This window comes from Eriocheir sinensis, chromosome 21 (genome assembly GCF_024679095.1).
Source record: "Eriocheir sinensis breed Jianghai 21 chromosome 21, ASM2467909v1, whole genome shotgun sequence".
Lineage (NCBI taxonomy): Eukaryota > Metazoa > Arthropoda > Malacostraca > Decapoda > Varunidae > Eriocheir > Eriocheir sinensis.
In genome coordinates, this window is record NC_066529.1 from 540,734 (window position 1) to 558,745 (window position 18,012).

The following is an 18,012-nucleotide window of genomic DNA, read 5'->3' on the forward strand; positions in this document are numbered from 1 at the left end:
TTAACCTGGTAGCAGCGGGGATCAAGTTTCTTAATGGTCCCTCTAAGTGAGAAAAATGAGAAAAAATCACCCCTCACACAAACCATTTCATAATATATATCAAAGCATTTGTGATCAGTTTATGTATCATCTATTTTTGGGGGTTTATATCATGGCACAAATTTGGCCCGTCGCTGCTACACGTTAAAACCACAAAATGGGCCCGTTGCTGCTACCGGGTTAATACAGGTAACTCTCAATTTACGCGAGTATTGTGTCCTTGAAGAGGTCACGTAAATCAAAAACAATGTAAATCAAACAAGAGGTAGGTTTGTACCTTTATTGCCTACTGTATCACTCTGACTTCTCTCCCTCTTGTGGTTCCTCCTCTGGCTGCCCTTCCTCTCGTGGTAGCACAGCAGCGAGGGTGTTGTTGTTGTTGAGTTGCGTGGCAGCGTGGGTACTGTATTGTTGTTCAAGTGGCGCGCGGGAAGAACTGAGCTCAGCTGTGTGGCCGCGGCACTGTGTGAGTCCAGTTGCGTGAGACATCTGGTGGCCACTCCATAAAATATTGCGTATAAGTGAAAAAAAAAACGTGTAAATTAAACATTTATTTGGATTTTGGACCCCGCATTATTTCAAAAATGCGTAAACCAAACTCGCGTAAATCGAGTTACCTGTACCACTGAGCACACTGAACCAATCTGAGACAGTCACTGCATACCCCTGAACACATGTCAGGTCTTTCAGTCTCTCAAGATGGAACACAGTACAATGGTCACCAAGTCCTGTGCCTAATCAGGACCATTGTAATTGGTGCGAAACTCCTTTGAGGAAGCCTGACGTGTGGTCAGACCCCCCAGCAGAACCTGATCAGGGTTGAGGCTCACACCAGAACCCCATCCTCTATTTCATGATTGGTTTCTGGTGGAGTAAAGGGTTTCCAAGAAGGTAAGAGGGTAACCAACCCAGATCAAGGGCTGGACTGACTGCTAGCCATGGGCAGGGGCACAGAACCCCAGAGAGGATAAATTCCCTAACTACCCATAAAGAAAGCAGCAGTAAAAGGGAGGAGAGAGAGAGGAAGACTGCTTGGGGAGGTTGAGCGTGCTGCCCCTATCATCCAAATTAAACTATACCTAAAACACTTATTTCTTTATTAGGTATGAAAGAGATTTATAATGAAAATATTAAAACTTTATTATAAAATATTCTATGATTAAAAACTTCACAGATTATTTGTAACTCAAAGATTTGCACCAGCCTATTCTGTCCATGCCTAAGGAGACCTGTCAGTTAACTAAAAAGAGCCCATGCAGCACCTGCCTCGGTTCTGTGGCTGCAGACTCTCCTCCGCTGCCTATATGAAGGGGAGGAACATTGTGACCAATACATGCTGATTTGCAATTGCCATATTCTTTACAAATGAAATGATTTTTTTTTTATTCTACATTAGTGTCATTAAAATAAACTTGTGACCAGCCACAATAATACAGAGCTGCATGGCACTAAAATCTGTCATGCATATAATGCATATCTCTGACACCCTCCGTGCTGCTTGTGCCAACTGTCTACGAAAGAAAACCCAAACACACCAACGACATAAGTAATACAAGTGATTTATTCAACTAACTGAGGTGAAATATTTGCATAACAATGATTATATATATATATATATATATATATATATATATATATATATATATATATATATATATATATTTTTATATTTATATATATATATATTACCCTCTCGAGTTTCGCGCTTGCTTCATTCTGAAGGTATGGCGCTAAACTCGAGGTATTGAAATCCATGTAAAAGCGCTTATTGTTTCCGACCCGTAGAAAATAATGACTTTTTCCGACTTTATTCCCTTGTTATCACAATTTCTTTCGACTTTACTCCCTTGTTATCTCAAAATACATACCTTGTTAATAGGCAGAAAATGTGAAGTAAGAACAGATCATTTTTAAGCCCCAATTGAAAGCGGCTGCCTTACAATTGGCTGACAGTTCTGAATACACGCTTGTGATCCACGTGGTGTCGTCTGCTAAAGTAAGGGCGGTCGCTCACGGTCACCTGTGGGACAGTTGGAGAAACCTATATTTTTCTGGTAGCTTTCTGTGTTATGAAATAATCTGCTAACTCTTTCTGTTAAAAATCATGAAATCACTAATATCATGATTGACTTTTCAATGCCTATTGAACGTAAACTGCTGCCGCCGCTGCAAAATAGCTCGCAGCGAGGTTCAACTTGTTTACTGTTTCCATATTTCCCTCACCACTCAAAAAGATCACAAGTGGACAGACTAGAACAAAACCAGGCAAATTAATACTTTCAATGCTGTGTATTCCCACAGCACGCATGTGTGGTGGACAGCAGAATGATTAATTTCATCGGGGAGATATTTCTCTCAACACCGGCCAGTGTAGTGGACCTCCTCCTCCTTCTTCTTTTGACCTGTAACGCTTTGTATCGCTTCTTAGGCCCTCATTCTCCACACTTTTATACTTCACAACATGCAATTAAGGCCGCTTTCACAGTCATTTTGTTTGTTTTGATCGTTACCAATGGCGGCAATCGCCGCTATAGTATTTCCACGTGAAACTGGCCGATCGGGTAGTGGTGGCTGCGGGGTTAGCCTAGCCCCGCACTTACCACACACTCTCAACATCTCTCGCTTCGTCTGCAGCTGCCACTACCCCATCGGCCAGTTTCACGTGAAATACTAAGCGGCGATCGCCGCCATTGGTAACGATCAAAACAAAGTGACGGTGAAAGCAACCCTTACCAGTAGTTACTTAACAGTGCGCACTTATACACTTCACCCTGAATTTAGGTGTTTTCTGTCCTTTTCTTTCCCGGACTTTGCTTTTCTATGCCCTTTTGCTATATTTCACTCTTACTTTTCACCGTCGCTGCCATGCATTACAGGTCAGAAGAAGAAGAAAAGGAAAACAACACTGGGAGTTCTACAATTTTCATAGACTTGATAAAAAGATTTTTGGACTGTGGTTCCACAGCATGCGGTGTTCTCTTATCTTGTTAATCAAATAGTAAGCAAAGCAGCTCTGCCGGTCCATTTTATGAATCTCTTGGTGGGCCATCTTCCACTGCTCCTCACTCCTCAGCCACTGCCGTCGTCTGTTTGTTTACATGCAGCCGTTCGGTACCCTACTCACGTACCCAAGCTCGTACTCACAACCATTTTCCATTCATAAGGACAACTCGCTCCTGGTTGGGCATACGGGCAACCGCGGTTGCCCAGAGCCCCAATGGTTGGACACCGCCTTTTAAGGCAGCACGCATGACGCCGATGGTAGGTAGACTTGACCCATACATGTCAAAGCAACACAAAACTCGTGGCGGTAATGCGCGAAACTCGTGATAGTAAGAATTTAGAACTGAGCGCTAAACTCGAGGATCGCGAAACTCGAGAGGGTACTGTATGTATATATATATATATATATATATATATATATATATATATATATATATATATATATATATATATATATATATATATATATATATATATATACACACACACACACACACATGCACACACACAGTCAGCTCTCTATCAACCAACCCCTTGTAACTTTTGATAATAAAAAGGTCAGTTGGTTAGAGCGCTGCGCTGGCAGGCTTCATGGCCTGACAGGCGGTGGTTTGAGCCCCGCTCAGACTGGAAGCTTTCCGCTGACAAGGAGTGGTTACTGTCCTCCCTTGAGCAAGGGGGATGGGGTGTGTGGTGTGTGAGGTCATGGCAGTACCCATAGATTGACTATAATGAGCATGAGCTTGCTCTTGTCAGGAGGGTACTTGCTGGCAATTGTGAGTCCAACTCGTGATCAGGCTGTGGTGAATTACACACACACACAGTTTTAATAATAATATGATTAATGTAAAATAATGATTAATTATGATACACTGCAGATAGGCTGAGGACATACCACATTTTACTTATCATAATCCTAAACACTGGCACCCACACACTTAAATATATGAGTACTTCTGATACTATCTTTTGTCCAGTAACATACAACTGCAAGTTTTGTTGAAAAAGCTAATTAAACTAAAACACTTTTAAAGCTTAAAATGTTACCTGCAGTATTTTACAGTAAAACACTTATGATAAAAATCTACCACCTAACCAAACAGTTCTGATATTAACCTCCCCACCTAACCAAATATTCAAGTACAGGTATTAACCTACCCACCTAACCAAATATTCAAGTACAGATATTAACCTCCCCACCTAACCAAATATTCAAGTACAGATATTAACCTACCCACCTAACCAAATATTCAAGTACAGATATTAACCTACCCACCTAACCAAATATTCAAGTACAGATATTAACCTACCCACCTAACCAAATATTCAAGTACAGATATTAACCTACCCACCTAACCAAATATTTCAGTACAACAGATTTAAAGCAACAGCATGGCAGGATGATGCAAGGCTTGGGAGAGTTTCCACCTCGCTTGATGAAGGTCCGTAAAGGACAAGTGAACCTTCTCCCATGAGAAAATAATTCTTTCAGTGTTTGCACATATCAAATGATCTATTTTTCTTTGTCTTTGCACTTAATTTTACTCTTTTTCTTCTTAGTCTTATCATAAACAGACATCCAGATGACTTTATGAGCCATGACAACAATGACAGGGAAACAAGTAGTACATACTCAGTGCATTGTGGCACCATTGAAGAGAAAATCTAATTAGGTGCATATTAAAGTATAGTGCTGAAAGGGCATATATATATATATATATATATATATATATATATATATATATATATATATATATATATATATATATATATATATATATATATATATATATATATATATATATATATATATATATATATATATATATATATATATATATATATATATATATATATATATATATATATATATATATATATATATATATATATATATATATATATATATATATATATATATATATATATATACACACACACACACACACACATACAGGTAACTCGATATACGCGAGTTTGGTTTGCGCGTTTTTTAAATAACGCGGGGTCCAAAATCCAAATAAATGTTTAATTTGCATGTTTTTTCACTTATACACGATATTTTATGGAGTGGCCACCAGATGTCTCACGCAACTGGACTCACACGGCGCCGTGGCCACACAGCTGAGCTCAGTTTTTCCCGCGCGCCACTTGAACAACAATACAGTACCCACACTGCCACGCTCCTCAACAATAGGGATGGCTGAGACTGAGTGCCTGAGTGGATATCTCGGTGATATGGATATTCTCTCTCTCTCTCTCTCTCTCTCTCTCTCTCTCTCTCTCTCTCTCTCTCTCTCTCTCTCTCTCTCTCTCTCTCTCTCTCTCTCTCTCTCTCTCTCTCCACTGAATGAAGTGAATATTTATTTTTCAATAGAAACCTACCTCTTGTTTGATTTACATTATTTTTGATTTACGCGACCTCTTCAAGGACACAATACTCGCGTGAATTGAGTTACCTGTATATATATATATATATATATATATATATATATATATATATATATATATATATATATATATATATATATATATATATATATATATATATATATATATATATCTATATATATATATATATAATTCTTTATTAATGTTTGGAAAACATTATTTTAGAGATGTTCATTTGTGGATATATGATCAATCAAAGACCTAAATGCATGATGCAAGGAGTCAGCTTGATGGCAGTACTCTAAATCAACTTTGGAAGTATATACATGAGAGCATTTTCCTATGTGTTACTACTATTGTACTACACACCAAGGGCTAAAATGTGGTGGGCAAACAATACCTTAAAACAGAAAGCATCACTACAAGTGGCGTCTACTGGGGAGGGGGAGCGTTGGGCTGGTACTGCTGGGTGTAGGGCGGAGGCTGCTGCCCTGCCGCTGGATAGCCTGTTTGGGTGAAGGGTTTCTGGTCAAACAAATCCTGGCCAAGCTTATGGACATTGCACCTTGATGATTGACCATGTTCTATAAACTTCAAATTTTCAAGGGATATAACACATAATATATTGCTTGAAGACTATGACAGTAATAGCTATGTAACACTGATGAATTTTGTATGGTGACCACCCACATTTGTGGGAGTTAGGGGACACAAACTACTTTGAATGTTGATTTTCTGTGAATAATTGATGCACCACACAGACACTGCCCAGAAACCAAAAAAAATTGCACTTACTACCTCTGGTACAGTGCAGCAAGGCTCATTGTTTGTTACCTTAGCAAATGTGAAACCACTGGAAATTTGTTAAAAAAAAAAGGGGGGATGGGGGGACATTAGTTTTCTTTGCTGGAGGTTGATGACGCAGCTGCAGAGTAACAAGGACTGAGTGAGACCGGGGTGCGAGCTGCCAGTACAGGGGCAGGGACAAGGGTGTGGCAGGTGACTGGTGACGAGATTAAGCTTGCTGTTACATGGGAAACAACTGACACACACTGCAACAGCCTCCAAGAGTTTACAGGGGTGGCAGCTGCAAAATTACTGCTGGGGAAAACTTCCCTTCTATGGAAGATCCACAAGTGTGAGTTCCACAAATGTGGGGGTCACCTGTTTCAAAGCTTCTTGGGGAAACAACTGAAGGAACTGAAGTATAGTGACATACATATGAATATAAAGATCAAAATGCTGAAATTCCCCTAAAAATATTAATTTCTCATTCAGAGAGGACTTTCTGCATACTGTCTATAGATGTATACACTACCTTCGGGGACACCAGTGGCCACATAGGGTGCGGCAGCCGGTGGGTAATAAGGCTGTGGAGGGTAAGGCTGCATAGGAGGCCCACCAACACCTGTCAGTTTGATAGTAAAAGCATTATATATAAATGAAGCAAACAATGCATTACTTCCAAACCACTAAGCCCCTCTGGTGCACAATGTTTTGACACAGATTCCTCCCAGACCACATTTCATTGTAATTCTTTCAACAGATGTAACAAGTTTTATGCTTTAGTTTTAGAGCCTTAATTACACACCTTACATCCCAAACCAGGGCAATCTTGACCAGTTACTGATTTATGGCACGTCAAAGTTGCAAAAAGTTACCTACGACAGCTCTGACTAAAACAAATGGGTTGTGTCAAGAAGTGAGGAGGGTGGTTGAGGTGTAAACATGAGCCATACTATAGGGGTGAGGCCTGGTGGGTGACATGGAAGAGGGAGATGGATACCACAAGGCACAAAAGAAGCCCATATGCAACACAGGGACAAGGGGCGTGTCTAAGGGGAAATAACCCTCTTGCAAATGACTGGGAGGGGGTACAAGGATGTGGTTCATGGCAGAGTGATGGAGGATGGATGGGAAGGTGAAGGGAGGGTGGTGGTGGTGGGTGGTGGTAAAAAGTGAATGAGGTAGAGTAGCAATAAGCCAGTGAGAGATATGGGGGGGGTCACTCCTCACTGCCTGGGTATGGGCTTGAATACCCCCTCCTGGCTATCCAGTGCTAAGTTCTGATAGATTGGAAAGGGTCTGTGTCACAATCAGGGCAGAGAATGTGGCTGCCAGTTTTCAATAGGATGTTTGTGATCATCGTAATGTGATCTTGAAAAATCGATGGTTGTCATTCCTGGCACCAAAGGTGTTAATGTACCTTTTTTTATTTGAAGCAAGTATGTTCAAGGCACTGAGTATTGTAAATAAAGCCTGACAGCCTGGAAGTTTGGTGAACAGTCCCTTGTAGAGCCCTGATTAATAGATACACTTATTGATTTAAAGCAGGCATGTTCAAGGCACTGAATATTGTAGATGAAGCCTGATAGCCTGGAAGTTTGGTGGAGTCCCTTTTGAAGCCCTGATTAAATGATACACTTATTAATTTAAAGCAAGCATGTTCAAGGCACTGGATATTGTAGATAAAGCTTGGTAGCCTTGAAGTTTGGTGAAAAGTCCCTTTAAAAGCTCTGATTAATAGAGAACAAAGGAGTCAAATCAGTTTCCCCACATCCCAACCACCAGCATGCAGTGTCTCAAAAGCTGCTGAAGAAAGTAATCCCAAACAGATACATGTCCCCTGAGCTTTCATGCTATACCGAGAGGCCATTCTAGCAGATCCAGGGCGTGTCACTACTGAATCCATTCATCAAAATGAGGAAGTGAAGAAAGATCAAATGCAACAACAACTTACTGTTTGAAATAGCTCAGCAAGAACTAGAGATGAAAATGCCTGAAGTGTTCTGAAGGCAAACAAAGTAATGTCGTGCAGCTTCCCTTACAAATATCGAACGATGAATGAATATAAATAATTCTAAGAAAGACAACAATTGCTTAAAATATTGTTTTTTGAAACTTGAATGGAATGAATTAATTTAGCACAAATTTATTATTTTTCATACTAAGACTTCCAGTAATGAAAACTCCAACAATTCCTTTGATCCAAAAATGGTACATCAGCAAAGAGTGCTGCATCATGTAATTTAATCATGAGACACTTTTATGCGTGCTTGGGATGTTGGAAAAGTGAGTGATGTGTGGCAGCCAAAAGGATAAATTGGTGGACAGTTTTCATGCATCACAAGTAAGGAGTGCACCTTCCCCAAACCCAAGATTAGGTTGGCCGGCCAGGGGGTATTGTAGACTTATGGGATATACCTTGACAGGGGATAGCTAAGCTATACATTACATGGCATGAAAAGCTGCAAGTCAAATGACCCAATATGGCAGGTCAGCAATGCAAAGAGGCTTTCCTATATAAAAATCAGATGGACTCCAAAAGCATACGATAAATGTTGCAGTGAAGAAGCAGGAGCTGACTATATTACTGCAGTGTTGAGAATGGCATCGGCTTCCAACCTGTGTATGCAAGGCAATATGCTCTGCTAAAAATATAGAAACATCCAAAGAAACCTCAAAAGAATGCTACCCACATACCTGGGGGAGGGTAAGGTGCATACCCAGGCTGTGCTGTGTAAGGTGCTGCTGGGTATACACCTAAGACCACCAAGAAGAGAATTGCACCAATAAACCAACAAGCAAGAGCTGAGATTAAGATCCCCAAAAATCATAGTCCTGAAATTCCCATGCAAGTGCTAAGCTTCCAACACTGCCAGTGATCAATGAGGCAGGAAAGTACTCTTGCAGAGGGATGTGATATTTTATTGAAAGGGCAATTAATTCAACAGCATAAGCTGCAAAAAAAAGGCATTAAATACCTAGCAAGTAATATGAATTTTCATTTCTTGATCACCAATTTCCTGCAACTCCTGGAAAGCTCTGGAATAGATTAACCTGAAAAGATGCTGCAGCCTCTTCAAATAAAGTGTCCCTCAGATACCTAGGCAGCACTTGCCAGGCCTTTCCTGATTGAATGGATTCTCCCCTTGCTCTCAGGAGGCTGTCAATCACGCAAGCTCTCATTTGACATGATTGTATTATTTGCTCTGGCTCACCACCATTAGCCTTGATAGTGATTATAAACTCATGTATGTTTGTAATAAATCAGTAAAATAAAAAGAAGCAAAGAAATGCTAATTAGTATAAGCGACAGAACATCTTTGAAATGTTTTTACTTTTTGCATACACTTGCCATTTGGGAGACTTGTTGAGCCACTTCTGAAATACACCATTCCACCCTTAAAGATAAGCAAGGGCGTGACACAGAAGCAAAACCAAGTGTATGATTGTGAGTTACAGCATGTTCTAATGCCCCAGGATGTTCACATAGTCCATCAAGGAAGCATTGGAGTAATTGAAACGTGGCTGGCTGTGTCCATAGAGTTTATGCAATACTCCATCTGCAACATGGGTTAATCTTATAGGCATTGGAGAGTTGGTGGCAGTTTGAAGGTTTGAGGTAAATCTTGCTAAGTAGTCTTCTGCTGGTCAGTCTCTTGGTGCTAAATGTGGCAGGAGATTTACTGAGACTTAATGTTGTAGAAGTTAAATGTTAAAATTTGTGCATAACTCACTCACCAAGACTGTCTGTGTTGTATGAGAAGTGTGTTAAGGCAAACAATAAAAAAACACATTGCATGAAATAATTTGTAAATGAAAGACAGCCTCCATGAGAGCCAGAGAGGAACCCAGCCAACCAGGAGAGGCCTGACAAATGCTGTCAAAGCATCAGAGGAAAACTTTGCATGGACTATAATTATGGAACAGACCTGCTGGTGGAGGGTACTGGTCAGGGGGGGGCTGCTGGCTGTTGGGTGGCACATAGGTGTGCTGGGAGCTGAAGTTTGGGTCTTGTTGTATCATTGCACTCTGCATGGGCACTGCTCCCCCAGGGGCAGCCTGCTGGCCCCTGTTCATGAAAGGCAGGCCCTGGAACCTGCTCATCACCTGCCTAGGAAAATTCAAAGGTTATTTAATTTCACACTTTCAGTAGTAATAGTTTAAATTTTCACACTTGCAGTAATATTATACAAAAGCACTTCTGTTGCAATAAAGAACTTTGGCTTATCATTTCAGTATTTAAGATGGAAGATTTCATTTATGAAAAATTCCAATGCAAGATAACCTACCCACTGAAACTGATCATAATTCTAATCACATTCAGAACATAATAGAACCAAGTCAAATTTATAAATGTCAAAGCCTTGCCATCACACATGTTTTGGGCCAGATATTGCTAGATAATAATGTGAAGCCAGGTACTCAAATTTACCATAAATGAAATAATAGTGACTGACACTTTTACAAGTATAGTTTTATTATATAAGGAAAACTTTAGGTAATGTGTGACATCAAAGTGCCCTGCTATATGACCTTTTCTTCTATGGACCACTAAGACCCAGCCAGTTATGGAAACTTACTTATGCTTTCCTCCTCTGCAGCAGCAGAAGTAAATAAGTCCACCCATAATGAGCAGCATCACCAGGCCACCCACACCTCCGCCAACCTCTTCTCCCATATTATCGTTGCCTGAAAAAGTCAAGGCTCATGACAAATCCTTCAAAGGCAACCATGCAAAATACCAAAATGTAGTTTAACCACTAGACTGCAGATTTCCTACAAGAAGATATCACCAAGCTACAGGAATGGAACAAAAAGTGTGTGCTACAATTCAGTGAAGAAAAATGTAAAGTCATGCACCTTGGGAGGGGATATCCAGCATACCAATACCACATGGGAAACACTCCATTATCCACCACAGAGGCAGAGAAAGACCTGGGACTACATGTTACCAGGCTACCAGTGGAAGCCAAATCCGTGCCATTCACAGCGGACTGGTTAATTATACAGGGCATCGCCATATCTTCCAGAAGCACAGTTAAATGAAAAAAACAATGCTAGCTGGAAAAATAATTGAGAAACAGGAAAATATTAACCAAAATCTTGTGTCAATACTTTCGTCCCAATTCACATGTATCCCAGACCATGGTTACTCTCTCTCTAAAAAAAATTGACATCTTTTATCACTTCTCCTATATGCACAAATGAGATAAGAACACACATTTCCCCTTCCATTCAAATCACTTATAGTCTATATGACCTTACCAACTAGAAGTGAAATGTTACATTTTTAAGAATATTAAAGCTAAACCATTTCAAATAGTCCGTTGAGGAGTTGGCTTCCATTGATCCTTTCCTCCATTCTGCTTAGCCACACAGTCCCAACACCTATTTTTTCCTCTCATATGTTACCTCTAGCTAACATATGAGAGGAAGGGATAGATGTTGGGACTGTGTGGCAGAGCAGAGGGGAGAAAAGGACCTGCGGAAGCCAACGCCTCAACAGACTACTTAAAATGGTTTGACTCTGTTACCATTTGTAAACTTGTACACTTTCCCATGTGTTAATTTTTACCATTTTCAGTTTAACATTGTGAGTAGAGATGCATGAATTAAAACTTCAGCAAACATAAGGAGTCACATGTCTAGAATAATGCCAACTGAAATTCTTTGGCAGTTTAAAACTATTAGATGACTCTCACTAACCTCCCTTTCCTTTGATTTTACCACCAGGTTGGTTGGGGTTGTAGCCTGGTTGGTTGGGGTTGTAGCCTGGTTGATTGGGGTTGTAGCCAGGTTGGTTGGGGTTGTAGCCAGGTTGGTTGGGGTTGTAGCCAGGTTGGTTGGGGTTGTAGCCTGGTTGATTTGGGTTGTATCCAGGTTGGGGCTGCTGGGGAGGCTTGTCTTTGGGTGATGCTGGGGCAGGTGGTGGGGCAGGTTTAGGTTTATTGGGCTCATAGTCAAGGGGAAGGCCCAGGTCATCTATTGCACCACCACCTCCTCCTCCTCCGCCCTGGGATCCCCCTCCACGAGTTTTAGAGCAAAAGGATAGTGCCTTGTCCTCTGTAGTACCAGGAGGGCAGGCACAGTGGGTGCCTTTGCACACAGCACCATACAGGGAGTCACAGGGGTCGGTCACCTCCCCCTTTGCAGGATCTAAGTTACATTTTGTTCCTTTGATCCCTGAAATAAAAGTGCCATCAGTGAGAAAAATATTGATTATAAGTGAAAAAGTGTAGGTTCTAAGAGGTGAATAATGTAATAATTCAAATAATTCCATATACAGGGGTAGACAGTCTCCACATAAAAGGTACTTAAATTTAAAATATATTATTTCAAAAGTAGAAAATGCATTTCACAAGTTAGTGAGCCAATTCATGACATTACCGAGTTATCAAAATAAGTGTCGCAGAACTGGAAGATGGTAAAACTAGCTTAGCTTAATTCTATGTCTGAGGAAGTAATCAGGAAAACAGACCATACAACGTGTTCAAGTTCCATTTATGGTGATGGAAGCCACAGGAGTGATGACTGACTGGTGTGTGTGTATGTGTGTGTAGCTATGTATACCCGGCGCGTGGCTGCGGTGCTAATCTCCGATCCGCTGGCCCTTGAGTCTGTGGTAGGTAACTGTTATTATATTCGCTTATATTTTTACCAATAAATGAGAATGTTATCCCGAGCTTGGAGGAAGAATCGCGAACCTTTGTGAATGAGGCCTCTTGCGACGGGCGAATTAGAGTAGGAGGAGGACACTATTTCATCTGGTTACTTCATCTACGTGAAAAGTGGTGTACATGGTTTTGAAAATATATATATACGGATGTGTTTTAGTTTATGTATGGAAATGAACACGAGAGGAAGAGAGTTTGGAGGAGTGAACAGTGGCGCCCACGCACACACATTTAACAAGTCTTTCGTAGGAGTTTTGGACATTTCCAGGGGTACTTTTATGACCCTCGTGGTAGTTTGACCCTTTCTCTGTACTATGAACGTAAAACAACCACTCATGAAAACCCGATTAATCTCCTGTATGGCCTTTGGAAATAGTTAACATGAGAGGTGAAAGCGTCAGAGAATACCAACCCAGCACAGCTCACGCCCAGTTTTACCTCATCCCCCGAACCCTTTGCACCCACTCCTCTCATTCCGTGCAGGTGTGTCTAGTTAGTTCTTCTTTAATGCTCTCTCCTTTAACGTGCACGGACCGAGGCATCTCAAATACGCAACAGGTTTGCCAAGGTAGGCTACACAGGCGGTGAAGCGCGTGCCCGACCTTGCTTGTAGTTGCCAGTTGTTCGTTCCCAAGGCAAATATGTTTTTTCTTTTTTTTTCATTTCATGCTCCCAGTATTGGTGCATTTAATCGCCTATGTCTGGGGTTCTAGGGTCGTATTTTAAAACATTTCGTCGCCAAGTTCACATATTTGACATGGCTTTCGTAGGAGGTGTAGGCCTTTCCAGGTGTAGTTTCATGACCCTGGTGGTAGTTTGACCCTTCTTCTGTGCCATGAACCTTAAAAAAACACTCATGAAAACCCGACTGATCCCCTCTTTGACCTTTAGAAATAGTTGATGTGAGAAGCGATGGTGTCTTAAAATACGGCCCTATATAGCCCCGGCGTAATAATTTTTCGTCTGGTCAAAGTATACCAGTGAGGATGCCAAGCCGTGTTGGATAAAGGGCATATGGCATACAGGCTTGAAAGGCGTTACAAGGTCAAGCTATCTGAATGCATAATTTTCCCTTCGCTTCTTTTCTCACATCCGCCTCGGTAAAACAGATAACGATGTGATGACGCTACTACTACTACTACTACTACTACTACTACTACTGATCCAACAACGGGCATACCTATGTAATGTTAGCTATCACTAAAACAACGCGTGCAGTCAAAAGACATACCTAAACATTACATTCAAAAGTCAATTTACGCGTGCAGTCAAAAGACATACCTAAACAGTACACTCAAAAGTCAATGAAAAAAGTGTTTGTAGTAGCGATCGAACAAATCAGTTGGCATTGTGACACTTGAATGCATAATTTCCCTTCACTCACTCTCTCTCTCTCTCTCTCTCTCTCTCTCTCTCTCTCGACAAAACAGATAACGATGTGATGACGATACTTCTTCTTCTACTACTACTACTACAACTGCTACTACTACTACTACTACTACTACTACTACTACTACTACTACTATTGCTGCTACTGTTATTACTACTGCTGCTGCTACTACTACTACTAATGGTCCAACAACGTGTATGTGTATGTGAGCTAGTACTAAAACAACGCTTGCAATCAAAAGACGTATCTAAACATTGCATTCAAAAGGTCAATGAAAAAAGCGAACAGATCAGTCGGCATTGTAACACTGAGGGGAATGAGGATCCTTGTCTACCTCCGGGACGACTGACTGGCAATCACCTGGCTAGTATTTATACCACCCAGGCGTGCCAAGACCCAAAAGCTGAATATAGGGTACTCTTAAGTCTAATGCTTGAAATAGCCCTGGTAACTTTACCACACTGTATCCCATTTTACTTCCGTTTACTTATATTGATTCAGAAGCAAAATATTAAATGCTTTTACAATATATATGAATTTAACCCCTTGAAACACACATGACAACTAATGACGCGGTATGCCCCACTTTTTTTTCCTTTCTTCTCGTACTTCCACTTATTAATAGCCACGAAGTATCCCATTTTTCTTTCGTTTACTTTTATCAATTCAGAGGCAAAATATTGAATACTTCTACGGTACATATGTATAACCCATTTGAAACACACATGACAACTAATGACACAATATCCCCACTCTTTTCTTTTTCTCGTACTTCCACTTATATTTCCGTGCCTGGCCGAGGGGAAGCGGCTTTCTAATTATGGGGCTGGCCTATACTTTAATAGGTGACGTAAGGCGAGGCTGCTGTAGGAGTGATGTGGTAAATAAATATATATTTTATATCATTAGATATTATATAAGTCGAGACAACCGAAGTGGCAAGGGCGTATTGGAGGACGGCCAACACTCACTCTCACTGTCTGTCTTTCCTCCTCCTCCTCCTCCTCCTATTACTACTACTACTACTATAATTATATACTACTACTACTTACTACTACTACTACTACTACTACTACTACTGTTCCTGCTGTGTGAGATCTTACTCTTGTCACGGCTTACTGTTCCAGCAGTTATTCTTGTTTCAACACAAAAATGTTTCAAACATGTTTCTGTCCTGGCAGGGTAGCTGATAACTACTAACGGGGAGCAATGGAGCATACGCCATGGGCAAGCCTCCACGCAGCTGTCCTTCCCAATCCAAGCCCCTCCAAGGATCGACCGACTTGTCCCTGCCATGAGTTACGTGGGGCGTCCCCTTGATCTCCACTCAGGGTTGTCTCGTACTCTAAGCAGGATCGATGTGCCACGTGCCCACATAGCGGGAGTTGGCGTGCTGGTAACAGGCCTCGATTCAGTTTCACGAAGTAGACGATGGTCCGACACGAAGTTAGTTCAGAGATACTCTATGATCCAGCGAACGCTCTTGGTACGCCTCCCCAAGCCACTATCCGATGTACAAGCCTTGCAACCATACAGTAAAACAAGGAGCACAAGCACCTTAAAGATTTGAATCTTTTTCCGCATGCAGATATATCGACATCGCTATATACTTGTACTGAGAGAGTCCATAACACCGTAGGCCAGGCAAGTACGTCGAGTGACTTCCTGGTAAGACCATATCATTGTTATGTAATACGCTACCAAGGTATGTGAAGCATTTGGGGACCTCGACATCCTACCCACACGCATGGACAGACTGAACTGTGTCATCCAGCTAAAAGACTTTGATCCAGCTAGCGTCCAATTTAAGGACTAGGCCTTGGCCCAGGAAGGGTAGCGCGTAAATGAAAATTTAAGGATTTTGTGAATAACACACACACACACACACACACACACACTGGCTGGGTGTGTAATAGATATGTAAATAGATATGACACACTCAGTCACCGTGTGTGTGTGTGTGTGTGTGTGTGTGTGCAATTCACAAATACTATTTTTTTATAGTATCTTCATCTACGCGCTGCCCTTCCCTTCCACGACTTTTTTTTTTTAAACAAGAATAACTGCTTGAACAGTAATAAGCCGTAACATGAGTAGGGTTTCATTGCATGGCAGGCCCTCAAACTTGTCTCTCTCTCTCTCTCTCTCTCTCTCTCTCTCTCTCTCTCGCAACGGACCCGTAATGGGCCCTTTTTTGTAAACGAGATAGAATAAAAATTTACCTTTGAATGTAAAAAAAATATTAAAAAAGCACACCACACACACACACACACACACACACACACATATATATATATATATATATATATATATATATATATATATATATATATATATATATATATATATATATATATATATATATATATATATATATATATATATATATATAAGATATTTATTTTGGTGAGCTGAGTCAGAGGAGGGCGGTAGTAAACGTGCTGGCTTGGTGCTGGCCTTCCCCCAGCGAAGGATGGGTGGAGGAGCAGGAACGGTGGGCCACCCCGACCTGGAGTGTGTGTATGTGTGTATTCCATATATATTACAAGTAATTAGTCCTGCCACACTACCTGCATGCTCCAGTCATCCTTATGAAATTACTTATGTCACTAGCAGTGTTCAGCCCTGCACGAGGCCTCTAGGAGTTCACAATAGCGGGACTTACCCACACCGAATCCTTGGGAAGGAGTGGCCGCCGCCAGGAGCACGGCCGCCGCCGCCACACACCACATCCTGGCAGAGCGGTCCAAGCACGCCGCCAACCTGCTCGTAGGACGTCTCACTAGCACATCTGATACTTCCTTAATAATCAATACAAATGTTATCTTTCACGAAAATGTTACTTATAGCAACGAGGAAGAAGACGCGTGTTTTTCCCTCAGTGATGTTATGTAATTAAAGGATGGGTGAAGACCCATGCACTTTGTTGTAAGTGGGTTGTCACGGCAAATTTGAACACAAACACTTCCAGTAGTACATTCCGTGACGGTACCCCTCACCCACACACAGGCTGTCGTATTACTGGGTGAGGAGAAAGCCGAGAGGTGGAGTCGCGGAGGCCCGTGAGGGAAGTCGGTGCTCAGTGCTCACTGCTCAGAATGGTTGCGTTGCCAGAGTTCTCCATTTGGTTGACTTTGCAATTCATCAGTGGAAGCAACAAACATCATTCTTTGTAATTACACCAAGCATAACTCCAATTCTCTGTTAGAGTTTCTCTTGAAAGAGTGGTAAAACAGTTTAGTTATACAATAAATACGTAGTTGTTTTGTGTCCTTCAGCGCCTGATCGATCCCAGTTGGCAGTCGTCCACGAAGCATCAGCCAAATATATGTATATAGGCCTTTGAAAATGAACAAGGAAATTAATAGATAAGTTTGGTAAACATCAAACATCACAGATAATAATTAATCATAGAAAATTACAAGGTTCGCCAACTGAAAAGAGGAGAAACCACCATTTAATTTTCCCTTTCTTATTAGAGATATCCTTCGTGATTATGAGGAGACCATTTTGCCAGCCTTAATTCAGTCTGAGTGGGCAAGCATTCCAGTCCATACAGCACACCCTGATAGTCACGAAAGGCCAGCCAGACAGATCCTACGTTACATCAACGTTGTGTGACTAGTGTTATATTTCGGCAAAACTCCACAGAACTACACACTCAAACACACGCAGTGAAAGCAGTTATAATTATTTCATCTTTTTTCATCGCATCTTGCATATTAATTG

At 41.2% G+C, this 18,012-nt stretch overlaps 1 protein-coding gene across 8 annotated transcripts in view; it reads right to left on the minus strand.

The window, feature by feature from the left end:
* Positions 1-17,391, minus strand: part of LOC127001474 (calcium-binding protein P-like) — a 23,168-nt gene extending 5,777 nt beyond the window's left edge. The window contains exons 1-8 of one of the 8 annotated variants that reach the window (XM_050866017.1): positions 16,949-17,391; positions 11,926-12,402; positions 10,800-10,908; positions 10,149-10,330; positions 8,917-8,976; positions 6,752-6,841; positions 5,834-5,939; positions 306-501 (exon numbers count right to left, since the gene is read on the minus strand). In XM_050866017.1, coding sequence (XP_050721974.1) covers positions 5,866-5,939; positions 6,752-6,841; positions 8,917-8,976; positions 10,149-10,330; positions 10,800-10,908; positions 11,926-12,402; positions 16,949-17,015 — 1,059 coding nt within the window. In that variant the 5' untranslated portion in view covers positions 17,016-17,391 and the 3' untranslated portion in view covers positions 306-501; positions 5,834-5,865. Of the gene's footprint in view, positions 1-305; positions 502-1,161; positions 2,060-5,304; positions 5,940-6,751; positions 6,842-8,916; positions 8,977-10,148; positions 10,331-10,799; positions 10,909-11,925; positions 12,403-16,948 lie in introns of those variants that run through there. The other 7 variants (XM_050866016.1, XR_007755299.1, XM_050866018.1 and 4 more) reach the window with 7 other exon arrangements.
* Positions 17,392-18,012: the final 621 nt, after the last annotated feature.